The sequence below is a fragment of the Equus przewalskii genome, chromosome 10 (genome assembly GCF_037783145.1).
Source record: "Equus przewalskii isolate Varuska chromosome 10, EquPr2, whole genome shotgun sequence".
In the NCBI taxonomy this organism is placed as follows: domain Eukaryota; kingdom Metazoa; phylum Chordata; class Mammalia; order Perissodactyla; family Equidae; genus Equus; species Equus przewalskii.
Window position 1 is genome coordinate 58491667 of NC_091840.1, and position 15794 is coordinate 58507460.

General features: G+C 37.6%; 1 protein-coding gene across 3 annotated transcripts in view; it reads left to right on the plus strand.

Moving 5' to 3' along the window:
- Positions 1 to 15794, plus strand: part of AKAP10 (A-kinase anchoring protein 10) — a 68664-nt gene that overhangs the window by 35910 nt on the left and 16960 nt on the right. For all 3 annotated transcript variants that reach the window (XR_011523695.1, XM_070563559.1, XM_008539904.2), the window contains exons 6-11: positions 2517 to 2601; positions 3434 to 3557; positions 4610 to 4746; positions 7325 to 7469; positions 10173 to 10346; positions 15042 to 15151. Coding sequence is in view for 2 of the 3 variants with exons in the window: in XM_070563559.1 (XP_070419660.1) it covers positions 2517 to 2601; positions 3434 to 3557; positions 4610 to 4746; positions 7325 to 7469; positions 10173 to 10346; positions 15042 to 15151 (775 nt within the window). In the remaining variant the exon portion in view is untranslated. The remainder of the gene's footprint in view (positions 1 to 2516; positions 2602 to 3433; positions 3558 to 4609; positions 4747 to 7324; positions 7470 to 10172; positions 10347 to 15041; positions 15152 to 15794) is intronic.

Consider the following 15794-nt stretch of genomic DNA (forward strand, 5'->3'; position numbering starts at 1 on the left):
CACTGCCTCCTCCATCTTCCACAAATCCCTGAACTGGCAGAATTTTTTAAATATTTTAGAAGTACAGCTAACAGAACTTGCTGATGATTTGAAAGTGAGTGGTGTGAGAGGGAAGAAAGGAATCAAGCATGACTTCATGTTTTTAAAGATCTGAATACCTGGGAGATTTATAAGATGGGGAAGATTGTAGGGATAATAGCTTATGGGGGAAATTAGGAGTTTGAGTTTTAGACATCCAAATGGTGAATGTCAGGAAGACAGTTGGACATCTGCCTTAGACGTTCCTAACAGAAGTCCAGGTTGGCAATGTAAGTTTGTAGGTCATCAGCATATAGATGGGTTTAGAGCCATGAAACTGGATAACATTACCGTGGGAGTGAGTGTCATGAGTGAAGACCGTTAGGTCTAAGGACTGAGTTAGGACAGGCCTTACATTTAGAAGTCTGGCAGATGAGGAAGAACTAGCAAAGGAGACTTAGAAGGAACAGCCAGTAATGTAGGCCCTCCTACATCAACTGTGTATCAAGAAGGTAGTTTTCCCAGAAGCCAAGTGAAAAATTGTTTCTGGGAGAAAGGGAGTAATCAGAGGTGTTAAGTCATGCTGATGTGTTAAGTAAGATGAATACTAGGAATGGAATGGACTTGGGAACCTGACTGGCAACTGGTCCACTGGTCATCTTAATTGTAGTGGCCATTAGGGACAAAAACTTAATTGGAGGAATCTTAGAGAATAGGAAGAGGAGTGGAGATGGTAAGTACTGGCAACTCTTAGGAGACATTTTGCTCTAAAGATGAGCTGGGAGGGGATGTTAAGTCAAGGGACAGTGGTTTGTGTTTTTGTTTTTAAGGTGACGTGTTATAAGCATATAAGGTGAATGATAGCATGCAAACAAGTATATATGTATAACATGCAAACAGTTTGTAAAGCTGGTGAGAATGAGACGATAGTGAAGGAAAAGTCGATGCAGGAGAGAGGGGACAGTTGCTATAGGAGAAAAGTCTTGAGGAGGTGAAAGAGGATGGGATCCAGTGCTCAAACAGAGGTTTGCTCAGAGAGGAGCAGGAACAGTTCATCTGCAGTAACAGGAGAGAATGCAGAGTACATGGGTAGATGGGTGAGTGACTTGGTAGATGTCATGGAGGTGATGGAAATAATTTTCTGATTGCTTCTATTTTCTTAGTGAAGTAGGAAGCAAAGTCATCAGCAAAGAGAATAGAAGAGGTGTTAAGACGTTTAAGGAGAGAGAAGATGATGTGCTGTGTATTGCCTAGGAGACTAAGAGAGTAAATGGACCAGGAAGCTGTAGTACAATCCTTAGGTTTCATTAACGTCCCACTAAGGTCATGAACTTAAAGTGAAACCAGCCATCGTGGTTGTGTGTTTTTTCCCCCAGACGTGTTAATAGCTAGCTAAACAGCTTATGGATTTGCTGCATTTTATTTGGGCAATTCCTAATTTTAGCACATTTTATGTTTTAAAATTTCTACCAAAAAACATGTGATAAACTTTACAGATAAATCTTTTCATATATCCATAATTCTTTAGGTTATAATTCTAGCAATAGAATTGCTGATTGATAGGGTATGTTCATTTTTAAAGCTTGTGCTAGAAACTGCCAAATGGCACTCCAGAAAAAGAGATACCAATTTATATTCTTACCAACACTAGTGTCAGTTCTCCCATGCCCCTGCTCAAGCATACATATTGTTAAACAAGCATATGGATTGTTAAAGCAATTTTCTGCCAATTTACTAGACAAAAGGTGGGATGCCTCCTTTTTCTAATGTAAAATTATATTTATTTGATTACTATTGAGCTTGCATATCTTTTCATATTGGCCGTTTAATGTTCTTTTGTGAATTGTGTTTTCATGTCCCTCGTTCATTTTTCTTTTGGGATATTTCTTATTAGTAAGACCTCTTGATGTATTAATGACAATCTGTCATACATAGAGTAAACTGTCATACATGCTGCAAATTTCTTTCCATTACTTTGCCTTTTTATTTTGTTTTTGAGGTATTTTAACGTATAGAAGTTAATTTTATGTTGTTAAATCTTTTGATTTCTGCCTTTGTACGTGTGCTAGAAAGAAAGACCTTCCCTACCTGAAGATCAGCTGTTCACCTGTATTTTCTCTTAGTTTCATTTAAAACCTTCTAATTTGGGGCCAGCCTGGTGGCACAGTGGTTAAGTTCACATGTTCTCCTTCTTGGCAGCCTGGAGTTCACCGGTTCGGATCCCGGATACAGACATGGCATTGCTTGGCAAAAGCCATGCTGTGGTAGGCGTCCCACATATAAAGTAGAGGAAGATGGGCACGGATGTTAGCTCAGGGCCAGTCTTCCTCAGCAAAAAGAGGAGGATTGGCAGTAGTTAGCTCAGGGCTAATCTTCCTCAAAAATAAATAAATAAAACCTTCTAATTTATATGCCTTTACAGTTATTTCCTACTTTATTCACAAATGTGTATACTTTCGATTTAGTTGAAATTTAATTATTTACCGTTTCTTTTACAGCAAAGATTTGTGGAGAAGATGGGCAGGTGGATCCCAACTGTTTTGTTTTGGCACAGTCCATAGTCTTTAGTGCAATGGAGCAAGAGTGAGTTAATTTCATACTTTCACGTTTTGCATTCTTGGGAATTTGGGTTCAGTGTTAGGAATGGGCTTCACTCAACTAAAAACAAACTATCTTTGAGGATTTAAGCATTTTGAATGTTCACAGGATCTTACAAGCATACTCTGACTGTCTTGGTTAATGGTTTCTTTTAAATATCAATTATGTGACTTTATGAAATGAAAATAAAGCAAGTTTTCATTTTTCATGTTAATATTTCCTAAGTTAAAAGAATTTTTAATTCTGAAGTCATTTGGGAGTGATTGTGAGCGTAGTGTGACTTTTAGAATTGTTTTATTTATTTAAACAATGCATGTCTTCAGATGGATATCCTAATTTGTAAGTGCATGCTTTTAAGCTTAATGGATGCTGTATTACTAAACCCATGTAGGATTATTGAAACTACCTCCAGAGTTTTTTCTAGATTAATTTCTGCTGCATGCCCTTAAAAAAAAAAAGATCTATGTATTCATTTAACATTAATGAGAAGGGTGCTCGGTGCAAGGCACAGTTCGATATAATACCTGCCTTGAAGGAGGGAGATTACAGCCTATTAATAGGAAAAGTAGGGCATGTTCTTTGGTTACTGTAATATGAAGTAGCATGTGTTAATTATCAGAGGAGAATTACAAAGTCATTGAGAGGTAGGAGAGATTACTTACCTGTAGAGGAGTAAGGAACGACACCTTGGGAGGAGAGGTAGCATTTAGCTAAGCTTTTAAGATAAAATAGGCACAGTATGGAAAGAGTATCTTTTTCCCAATGAAGCTCTTTCCTTGGTCGTTCCCTCAAATTTTCCCTTTTTGTCCATGTGCAGGCACTTTAGTGAGTTTCTGCGAAGTCACCATTTCTGTAAATACCAGATTGAAGTGCTGACCAGCGGAACTGTTTACCTGGCTGACATTCTCTTCTGTGAGTCAGCCCTCTTTTATTTCTCTGAGGTAAAGTCTGAGTTTCCTTTCACACTCTATTAGAGCATTCCAGCCTCTAAACTATAAATGCTGGGGCCCTGTCTATAGAAAATAACGTAGAAGAGACAAATCTTCAAAAAGATCAGTTGGATTTAAATAATTTTATTATTGTTTTAAGTTAGATATAATGGCAAGAGTACTTTAATGGCATATTAGTCAGATTAAAGAAAACATGAAAATCAGTGTAAAATAACTCTAATTTGGAAAAACCTAATTAAACTTTTGCTTATAAGAAAATGCATAATTTTGATTATTTGGACCTGTTTTCAAACCACAGAATCTGATACTTGATATTTGCAGACCAGACTTTAGAAGAGAGAGGGAAAAGCAGTAAATTTTTTCCATTCTCGCTTTTACTTTAGCCACTTAATAGGATTGCCTAGTGAAGCATTTGCAACAAGTAAGAGTATATTAATCTCTTTGAGGCATACAGTTTAGTATAATGGTATTTGTTAGGATTCAGCAGATGAAATTCTTTTGTTGCAAAGCAAATGACTATTATGTAGAGATAAGAGGATTCTCAGTCTCACAAAGTGGTGACTTAGATACGTACTTGCATTCTGCCTCTTCAAAGAATACAGTTGTTTGGTTGATTTGTTTCTTCACTCCCTCTCTTTGCCATAAGTTGAAGTCAGCATTTGTTCAAGTTAATATGGTCACATGGAATGATGGAGATGATCAGGTATAAAAAGTTTGATCTGATTAGTTTACTCTCTCTGTTTGCCAGCGAGGAACTTCTTAATCCATCTTTACTATACTTTTTACTGCAGTTCACTAAAGTTCGCATCCAACTGTTTGGTGCTGGTTTTTTGTTAGTTTGTTCCCCGAAAAGAGTATTTTTAAACTTTTCAATCTTGAATGACTATAAGTTGCTGACTGGCATTAACTGAACAAGTGGATCTGTTTTTTTGTTTGTTTGTTTTTGCTAATGTCCTGTATTTTAATAATTGGGGCTTATAGATTAGAGATGGTGAAGAAATCTTTTTATAGTCTTATTTTCCTCTTGTATTTTTCCTTCCTAGTACATGGAAAAAGAGGATGCAGTGAATATCTTACAGTTCTGGTTGGCAGCAGATAACTTCCAGTCTCAGCTTGCTGCCAAAAAGGGCCAGTATGACGGACAGGAAGCACAGAACGACGCCATGATTTTATATGACAAGTGAGTGTTATTGATAGAAATATTCAGCATTCAGCAAATCTATTATTTGATAGGTACTTTGGAAATAAAGATGAATAAACTCAGTCTCTGCTCTCAAGGAGCTCAGAGGGAGCAGCATAAAAGCTGCTTTTCATATGGTGTGTATAGTTTTGGGGGTTTTTAGAACAGAAGCTTCTCTTGGGGAAAAGGGAGGTTTGTGTGTGGCAAGCAGATTGATGATCCTGCAGTTCAGAGAGGGTTTCACAGAAGAAAGAAAATACTATCTAAGAAACATCTGAATTAGATCCTGAAGAATGAATTGAATTTTGCCAGCTGGAGAAGGTGGGAAAGGACATTCTAGGCAGAGGCATTGGCACAAGCAAAGTGAGGGAAACTTGGGGGAATGTGGCACTTTCAAGAAACTTGAATTTGGGTAATTGAAACTTGGGTAGGGAATATAAGAGAAAGATGAAACTAATTGGAATATATTGTAAAGATATATTCTTGAATATCTATGTATGGGTGTATCGTATTTTCTGGTGCAAATCTGCTCAGCCAATTTACTCAGTGAATAATAGTTTTTTATTAATCTTCACTTGAACATGAGAGGGTGGCAAAATCTTACAGTGAACAGAATTGAAAACATCTGATGAGGCAAGTGATAAGGCTGTGGCCAGCTCTGTAACACATGGTGTTCCTTCTTTTCACTTAACTTTTCTTATTCTATAAAGAAAAGTAATGTATTATTTGTATCCACAAGCAAATGCTGAGAGGATAACTTGAGGGTAGAGAAAAATGCACGGCATATTAGGGTTGGAAGAAGGCTAAGAGCATCTAGGTCAGTGGTTCCTGAGCATTGATTGCTCTGCAGCTCATGCTGGGCTGTCTGCATAAGAATTACCTGGGAGCTTGTTAAAAATAGATTTCCAGTTCTCCTCTCTAACAGATTCTGAGTCAGCGGGTTTGAGGTGTGACCCAGGAATCTTTATTTTTAGAAGACTCCTCAGATAATTCTGATGAATAGCCAGATTAGGGATCTAGTCTGATTTTCCCATTTTGCAGGTAGGAAAGCTAAAGCCCAGAGAGGTAGTGACTTCCACAGGGCAAGTTAGGGCAGAACTTGGACTGGAATGCAATTCTTAATGTTTGTCAAGTGTTTATTTTGGTATATTTGTGGAAAATATTATCTAAGAAACATTGTTATAGGGACGTTGGAATAGCAAGCATTTACAGTTAGAAATTTGGTCTGTGGTGCCCCAAAATTCAAATCATGGAGGAATATTTACCAACTTACTTGTTATAAGATGGGAAACTCACTTTTTGTTAAGGAAACATAACAAAAAAGAGATTTTTTTTTATGCTGGAAGAGAAGAGTGGCATTAGTGAGGTCCTGGTGGGGCTCAGTAACCACACAGAGCAGAGATCCTGGTTTTCCCACTGGATCCCATTTTCACACTGGGAGCCATTTTTTTTAAAAAAATTAATATTATTATTATTATTTTGAGGAAGATTAGCCCTGAGCTAACTACTCCCAATCCTCCTCTTTTTGCTGAGGAAGACTGGCCCTGAGCTAATATCCATGCCCATCTTCCTCTACTTTATACGTGGGACACCTACCACAGCATGGCTTTTGCCAAGCGATGCCTTGTCTGTACCCGGGATCCGAACTGGCGAACCCCGGCCTGCCGAGAAGCAGAACGTGTGCACTACCGCTGTGCCATCGAGCCGGCCCTGGGAGCCATTTTTAAATGAAGATTACTGTATGGCATCCGACTGGCACTGTCATTTTGCCAAGTTCATTGTGCCAAATTTGACTTTACCAGTTCCTACTTGTTTGTTTTTATGTCTTACGTATGCATCACTACAATCTAACCTCATCAGCCTTTCTGTATTGTATCATAGACAGGAGTTAGAAGCCGCTAGAATGCTTGAAAGAGAACATATATACGTTTTTCTGCTTTTAATGCTTTTTCTTAATATGAACTTTATAATCAGATTACCAAAACACTAATTGCATGTTATATCATATGAAGTAAGAAATCTTTGAGTTACTATTGATTACTCCTTTTCCTTTCTATACCAAATCATCAGCAAGTCCCATTATTCTATCCAAATACGTCAAATCTATCCACCTCACCCTCAGTACTATCTTGTTCTGAATTCCTACGTGTATATTATGAATGCCTCATAGTTATGATGGTGTGTCCATCGTACCCTGTGCAGGGATCTTTTCTGCTCTCTTTTCAGGGGAAATACCGTATCTTACCCTTTTTTAAATCCATTTCTGTCTGTCAAGTGCTGAACAGAGAATAGATGCCCCTTAAATGTGTGTGATTGATTTCTTTGCCTGACCCTTGAAAATCCTAAACAAGAACTAATGATGATGGAAGGCAGATAGGGAGGTAGCAGGTTGATTCAGATGTCTGGGCAGTGGGAATAAAGTTGCAGCAGGACCGTCAGGATGGCTGTCAGCACCCAGCTCTATAGTCTAGGTCTGCAGGCTGAATCAAGTAGCCTCACAGAAGATTCGCTGGTGTAGGTGCCAAAAGTTGCTTATACTTACTGTAGAATTTTTTATTTGGCTATCTTTCTACCATAGGTACTTCTCCCTTCAAGCCACACATCCTCTCGGTTTTGATGATATTGTACGATTAGAAATTGAATCAAATATCTGCAGAGAAGGTGGGCCACTCCCTAACTGTTTCACAACTCCATTACGTCAGGCCTGGACGACCATGGAGAAGGTAATCAAGAACTTCAAAAGTGTTAGGGGGCCGGCCCCTGGCGCAGCGGTTAAGTGCGCACGTTCCGCTTTGGTGGCCTGGGGTTTGCCGGTTCGGATCCTGGGTGCGGACATGGCGCCGCTTGGTATGCCATGCTGTGGTAGGTGTCCCACATATAAAGTAGAGGAAGATGGGCATGGATGATAGCTCAGGGGCCAGTCTTCCTCAGCAAAAAGGGGAAGATTGGCAGTAGTTAGCTCAGGGCTAATGTTCCTCAAAAAAAAAAAGTATTAAACTACAAGAAGTTTTTGCTGGTGGAACTTAGAAAATATAACATGGGAAAAATCAAGTATAGCAGAACAGTAGAAAATTGAAGCAGTGCAGCATAGTGATTGAGAGCAGAGGCTTTGAGTCTGACTTGGTATGTATTAATCTTAATCTTTATAGGCTGAGGGACCTCAGGCAGTATTTTCCTCATCTGTAGAATGGGGATAATATTGATACTTATCTCAAAGCTATTTTTAGGATAAAAATGAGGTAAGATAATATGAAGTGCTATTATTAGCATAGCACCTGACACGTAGTAGGCATTAGAAAATGTTAACTGCTATTATTTTTTACATCTTTTTGGATAATTAGAAAGCAGTATTGGGTAAAGTTAGCTTAGGAGCGATCCATATATTTCACCGATATTTGTCATCAGGGTTGGAACACTGGTTTTGTGTATCATGATCACTTATAGGGAATCACTAATGGTTTATTAGTAATATTAATAAGAAAGTGTTGGAATTTGTGAGTGATTTATTCTTCTAGTGAAGTAGGACAGATTTTACCAGGAATTGCACAGAGCCCAGGATAAGCCCATGAGGTTGTATTACTTACATATGTAATGTATATCTAAGTGGAAAAGGGTTAAGTAAGCATGGTTACATAATGCTACACACAAGAGCTGAATTCCAGGAATATGGAAGAGTTACATTTAAAAATCCCATCATTATGGGGCTGGCTCTGTGGCCGAGTGGTTAAGTTCACGCACTCCGCTGTGGCGGCCCAGGGTTCAGATCCTGGGTGCGGACATGGCACCGCTCATCAGGCCACATTGAGACGGCGTCCCACATCCCACAACTAGAAGGGCATGCAACTAAGATATACAACTGTGTGCAGGAGGGGTTTGGGGAGATAAAGCAGGAAAAAAAAAAATCACATCATTAAAAAGCTGGTGTTGTGGGGCTGGTCACATGGCGTAGTGATTAAGTTTGCACGTTCCACTTTTGCAGGCTGGGGTTCACAGGTTTGGATCCTGGGTGTGGACCTACACGCTGCTCGTCAAGCCACACCGCAGCAGCATCCCACATACGAAATAGAGGAAGATTGGCACAGATGTTAGCTCAGGGATACTCTTCCTCAGGCAAAAAGAAGAAGATTGGCATTGGCAATGGATGGTAGCTCAGGGCCAATCTTCATCACCAAAAAAAAAAGAAAAAGCCAGTGGTTGGCCAGCCCTGGTGGGCTAGTGGTTGAGTTAGGCTTCTTTGGTTGCCCAGGTTTGGTTCCCGGGTGCAGACCTACACCACTCATCAGTGACCATTGCTGTGGCAGTGGCTCACATACAAAAAGAAGAAGATTGGCAACAGATCTTAGCTCAGGGTGAATCTTTCTCAGAAGAAAAACTAGTGGTAAACTGAATAGAGTATCAGCTTTTGCCCAGGGGTAATAATTTTTTCATGATTAAAATTAAAATCTTTCTTTAAAGGAAAAGTTCTATATCATATAAAGAATGTAAACTTTCTGAGTAAGAAAGAAGATAAACATACAGAGAAAAACAAAATGTTACTAGATGTGTGTATGTAAAGATCTTATACTAATTTTAAGAATACTATCAAGTAGAGAAATGGGATCAAGCCATAGATGATTCGTTCCCCAGTATTTTGAGTATTTCTGTGCTGGGTATTGGTGTTACAGCGGTAAACAAAAGACACGTGGTTTCTGCCCTCCTGGAGCTCTGTCTTTAAAGAAGGCACATTTTAAACAGGCCTTGATGTTTACACGTGTGCTAAGTGCTGTGAAGGAAAAGTTGGGAATAGGAAATGCCAGTAATAAACTTGAGAACTTATTCAGCATCATTAATAATTTTTAAATGCAAATTAAAACATCCATGTACCATTAGGCATTTAACAATGATTTGAAAAAACACAACTCAGTGTTAGAAAGCCTGTGTCAAAACAGATACCTTGATATATTGCCAGCAATACAAATTGACAGTATCCTTCTAAAGGGTAAATTGGCCATATACATCAAAACTAAAATGTTGATACTATTTAACTCAGTAATCCACTCCTGGTAATTTATCTTAAGGAAATCAGTTCAAAAAGTAAAAGTCAATATATACACAAAGACTTTAATATTCATAACAAACCAGAAAAATCTAATTTCAAATTATATCCACTCCCTGGATTGTTTTCTGGTCACTAAGACGTCTAAATATCAAGTCTCTCTAATAGTTTCCTGGCAAGTGTTTTGAGGGAAAAAAACCTATAAATTGTACACGTAATTTTAGTTACAATGTAAACTCTGTACAAAGGGATAATAATACTTCGAGTGTAATAAGGAGAAGTAAAATCATTTGTGCCAGCTGGGAGAATTGTAGGTAAAATTTTGTTTTAAAATAAAGTTTTGATTTGTATTTGGCTTCAACTTTAAAATAATGCTTGTCCTCTCTTTCAGGTCTTTTTGCCTGGCTTTTTGTCCAGCAATCTTTATTACAAATACTTGAATGATCTCATCCATTCGGTTAGAGGAGATGACTTTCTGGGAGCGAATGCTTCACTGACCGCTCACAGCTCTGTCGGCTCTGCTGACGACTCTCACCCAGGTGGCGCCGACAGCTCAGCGGCTCAGGTAGTCACCAGTTTGCCTCTACCATTAGGAAGAAACGAGTGCAGGTCCTTTCCTTCAGATACCAGTAGTGCTTCCGTTTGTAAGTTTTAAGTTGTAGAAGAAACAAAGGAGAAATAAAATTAGCCTACATATTATATATTCTAATCAAAGTATTGGTGGTACTTAAAAATATATTATATTGTAAGGTACCTTACCATTATTCTGCTTGATACTGTACCTGTTGCTTTTAATAAATAATATGACATACATTTATAGCTTCTGAAGAGCTCTTTGTGTAATTATTTGGGAAATTTTAGTAACTAAATTTGGGATGCTTTTTTATAGAATAGTTGACTGAACTCCTAGATTTCTTAATGCTGTGTTTCACTGAAGAGCTTTTGGTGCCATTGTGCATTTGCTTAACCTCTCTTGGTTTTTTGGAGTGCTTTCATATATCAAACCCTGTCTGATTCTCCCCAAAATCACATGAAGTGGGTTATCTCAAGAGAAGAGACCTAAGGAGGTGTTAAGAAGTTCACTGATTTTATTAAGGTCACACAGTAAGTGGGAGAGCCAGAGCTCCATTCCCTGTCTGGTGTTCTTCACCTTAAGTTTAATAATATAACATAATTATTTTCTCGTCACCATTGACAAATAAATAAATGGCATTTTGGATTTTTTGACACTTGGCCTTGGATAAATTTTCTTAACTTAGAAGACAGTACTATTACACTGCCTCAGTACCGTTTCCTCCTATTAAGGTTACATAGGAGATGACCTCTGAATGTGGTTGCCGTTTTATTTTGTGATATAGGCTAGAATGTTTTGTTTTTATTTAGGCGCTTAAAAAGTATAGGTTCTAACCGTAAAATATATTTCTACATTTTTGGTTGAAGTATAATATACATACAGAAAACTCTGTGTATTATAACTATATATAACTTGAAGAATTTTCATAACTAGACCCAACCCATGTAACCCATGTCCAGACCAAGAAACAGAGTATCACCAGTGTGTCAGAAAGTCCCTCAGGCCCTCCTCTAGGCACTCTCCTCCGTCCTGCCACGGGAGCTCCTATCCTGACCCTTGGTGGCATAGATTAGTGTTACCTGTTTTTGTCCTTTTATAACTGATATCATACTCTATGCTTTTCTCTCTTTTTCTTTTGTACAGCTTTGTTGAGATATAATTCACATACTGTACAATTCACTCATTTACATTGTATAATTCAGTGGTTTTTTAGTATATTCATAGAGTTGCTTAACTGTCACCACAATCAATTTTAGAACGTTTTTTCACCCAAGAAGGAAACCCTGTTTTCTTTGACTGTCACCTTCTGAATTCTTCACTTCTCCATCCCTATGCTACTGCTAATGTACTTTCTGTCTATAGATTTGCCTATACTGAACATTTCGTAGAGATGGCACCATATGATATGTAGTCTTTTGTCAATAGCTTCTTTTGCTTAGCATAATGTTTTTAAGGTTTATCCATGTTTAGCATGTATCAGAACTTTATTCCTTTTTGTGGCCAATAATATTGCATTGTACAGACATATCACATTGTGTTTATCCATTAATTGGTGGACAGTTGGGTTGTTACCATCTTTTGGCTGTTATGCATAATGGTATTGTACAAGTTTTTGTATGGATATATGTTTTCATTTCTCATGTGTGTATGCCTAGGAGTAGAATTGCTGGGTCAAATGATAACTCTGTTTAACTCTGTCTTGGTGACTGTTGCTTTCCAGTAGGTTTTGAAATCAGGAAGTGAGAGTCCTCCAGCGTAGTTCTTCTTTTTCAGGATTGCCTTGACTGTTTGAGGTCCTTGAGTTTCCATATGAATTTTAAGATCAGCTTGTCAATTTCTACGAAGAAGCCAGTCAGGATTCTGATGGGGAGTGCATTGACTCCATGCATCAGTTTGGGGAGTATTGCCATCTTAACAGTATTAAATCTTCTGATCTGCGAACATGGAGGTCTTTCCGTTTATTCACATCTTTAATTTCTTTCAGCAATATTTTGTAGTTTTCAAGTACAGTCATGCATCACTTAATGACAGGGATGCCTTCTGAGAAATGTGTCATTAGGCGATTTTGTCAGTGTGCAAACATCCTAGAGTGTACTTACACAAACCTAGATGGTGTAGCCTACTACACACCTAGGCTATATGGTGCTAATCTTATGGGACCATTGTCGTATATGCGGTCCATTGTTGACCAAAACATCGTTATGTGATGTGACTGTATAAGTTTTATATTTTTTTAAAAATTTATTTCTAAGTATTTTATTTCTTTTTGATGCTGTTATAAATGGAATTGTTTGCTTAATTTCATAAGTGTATAGAAAAACCATTAATTTTTTAAATTGAAGTAAAATTCACTTAACATAAATTTAACCATTATAAAGTATACAATTTAGTGGCATTTAGTATATTCACAATGTCATGCAACCATCACCGCATCTGGTTCCAGACTTTTTCATCACCTCAAATGAAGCCTCATGTCCATTAAGCAATCACTCTCCATGTCCATCTACATTTTCTTCTAAGAGTGGCTTTGGATCTATTTTAAGTTAGTTTTGCACATTATATGAGGTGGGGTCCAACTTTATTCTTTTGCACGTGCATGTCTAGTTGTCCTAGCACCACTTGTTGAAAAAGCTATTCTCCCACCGTTGAATGGTCTTGGCATCCTTGTCGAAAATCATTTGACTATAGATAGAAGGCTTTATTTCCGTGCTCTGAATTCTACCCTGCTGATCTGCGTGTCTATCCTTGTGCCAATACTACATCATTTTGATTACTGTGGCTTTGTAAGTTTTGAAATCGAGAAGTGTGTGTCCTCTGACTTTGTTTCTTTCATTTGCAGGATTGTTTTGACTATTCTGGGTCCCTTGCAAGTCCATATGAATTTTAGGATCAGCTTTTTCATTTTGTTCAGGATTATAGTGCATCTGTACATAGCTTTGACGAGTATGGCCAGCTTAACAATATTGTCTTCCAGTCTATGAACATGGGATGTCATTCCATTTATTTAGACCATCTTTAGTTTCTGTCAGCAACATTTTTTAGTTTTCCATGTACAAGTCTTACACCTCCTTGGGTCAGTTTATTACTAAGTATTTTATTCTTTTTGATGCTATTATAAATAGAATTGTTTTTAATTTTGTTTTCTGATTCTTCATTGATAGTACATAGAAATATCACTGCTTTTTGTGTATTGATCTTGTACCTTCAGCTTTCCTAAATTCATTTGTTACCTCTAATAGTTATCTTGTGGATGCTTTAGGATTTTCTATATATAAGATCTTGTCATCTGCAAATAGAAATAGTTTTCTTTCTTCCTATGCACTTTGGATGCCTTTTGTTTCCTTGAGTAATTGCGCTGACTAGGACTTCCGGTACAGTGTTGAATAGAAGTGGTGAAAGTGGGCGTCTTTGTCTTCTTCCTGATTTCACAGGGATGGCTTTCAGTTTTTCATCATTTAGTATGCTATTAGGTCTGGGTTTTTCATACATGCTCTTTATCAAGTTGAAGAATTTCCCTACTATTCCTAATTTGTTGAATTTTTTTTTATCGTGAAAGGGAGTTGGAATTTATCAAATCCTCTTTCTATCAAGTGAGGTGAATATGTGGATTTTTGGTTTTTACTCTATTGATATGGTGTAGTACATTAATTGATTATCAGATGTCAAACCAGTCTTGCATTCCTGGGATAAATTCCACTTGGTCATGGTATATAATTATTTTTCGATATCGGTAGATTTAGTTTGCTAGTATTTTGTTGAGGATTTTGCATCTATGCTCATAATAGATATTGGTCTGTAGTTTTCTTTCCTTGTGATGTCTGGTTTTGATATCTGAGTAGCAATGGCCTTCATAGAAGTATTCTCCCTTTTTTTATTCTGGTGCTTCTTTCTTTTTAATTACGTGCCCTTCTCAGCACATAAAGAAAGTTCCTTTTCCCCCCACTATAGAGTGTTCTGTGTCTGTTCAATTATGTATTTTATTAATTTAACCTATACCTTAGTCATGGATACTAAGTGTTCCTATCTTTTGTTATTTTAAATAATGCTGCAGTGAATAATTTTATATGTAAGTCACTTTGTATAAATCTGAGGCTATCTGTAATTGAATTTTTAGAAGTGAAATTTCTGGGTCAACCTTGGGTCTGTGTTTCATAGAAATACCAATTCTAACTTGCTTTTTCTGTGGAGATGAGAAGTGGGAGGTAGAATGCTAGAGGGGAACTTAACACTCATCAAGCTGGTCGTTTTAGAAAGTTTTCTTCAGCTTCTCTTTTGTCACTGTGGCTCCCTGAGAACCAAAGCATTCATGATTATCCCGTAAAAGTTGGGCTTCACATCTGTTAGCCAAGATCAATGTGCTTGGATGAATGGGAGTTTTGCACACTTGGGAACGTAATGGCTGTGAAGACAGCACATTTGTTGGAACTTAGGTCATTAAGAAAACAAATAGATTTGGACTACAGATGCATATGTTGTACATTTTAATATCGTGCTTTCCTTCTGTAGTTATATTTTGAGGTTACGTTTCAGAGTTGTTGCTGTTAAGCATCTCAGTAGTGATGGGGTTGAGTGAAAATTATGTGTGTTTCCAACACTGAAGATTTCGTACAAATCTGTCATATTCCAAACCCAGGACTGATTTGATTCCTGAATAATACGCTACTAATTTTACAATTTCTCTTGTAGTCCGGTGTGAAAAAAGCCAGTGTTAAAATTCTGAAAAATTTTGATGAAGCGATAATTGTGGATGCTGCAAGTCTGGATCCAGAATCTTTATATCAACGGACATATGCAGGGTAAACTTGGCTCATGTCTAAACTTTTTACAAGTGTAGTGAATTTTGCATCTTTTTTATTTTTTAATTTAAAAATTTTAAATTGTTTCTAATCTGTTATTATATGCCCAACGCTTTTACATGTAGTGTGCAGGAGAACGTGGTTAAGAGTGAGGGCTCAGGTGTAACTTTCTGAGGATTTCAGCATGGTTAATTGCTTTTATCGGAAAGTAACAGTGATATTTGGGAGACCAAGAAATCTGGAAAGTACTTTGAAGTTAATAAAAGGTTGTATGACCACATTGTCTTTGGAAAGCACACTTCAGCTGTGTCAGCATTACAGTAATCTTTATTTCTTCTTTTAGGAAGTGATGGACAATAGGTCTAAATGACTTAATTCCCAAAGACAATATTTATTCTTTTTTATTATTTTTTTAAATTTTATTTGTTTGTTTATTTATTTATTGAGGAAGATTAGCCCTGAGCTAACATCTGCCACCAATCCTCCTCTTTTTGCTGAGGAAGACTGGCCCTGAGCTAACATCCATGCCATCTTCTTCTACTTTATACATGGGACGCCTACCATGGTGTGCCAAGCGGTGCCATGTCCACACCCGGGATCCGAACAGGCGAACCCCGGGCCGCCACAGTGGAACGTGCACACT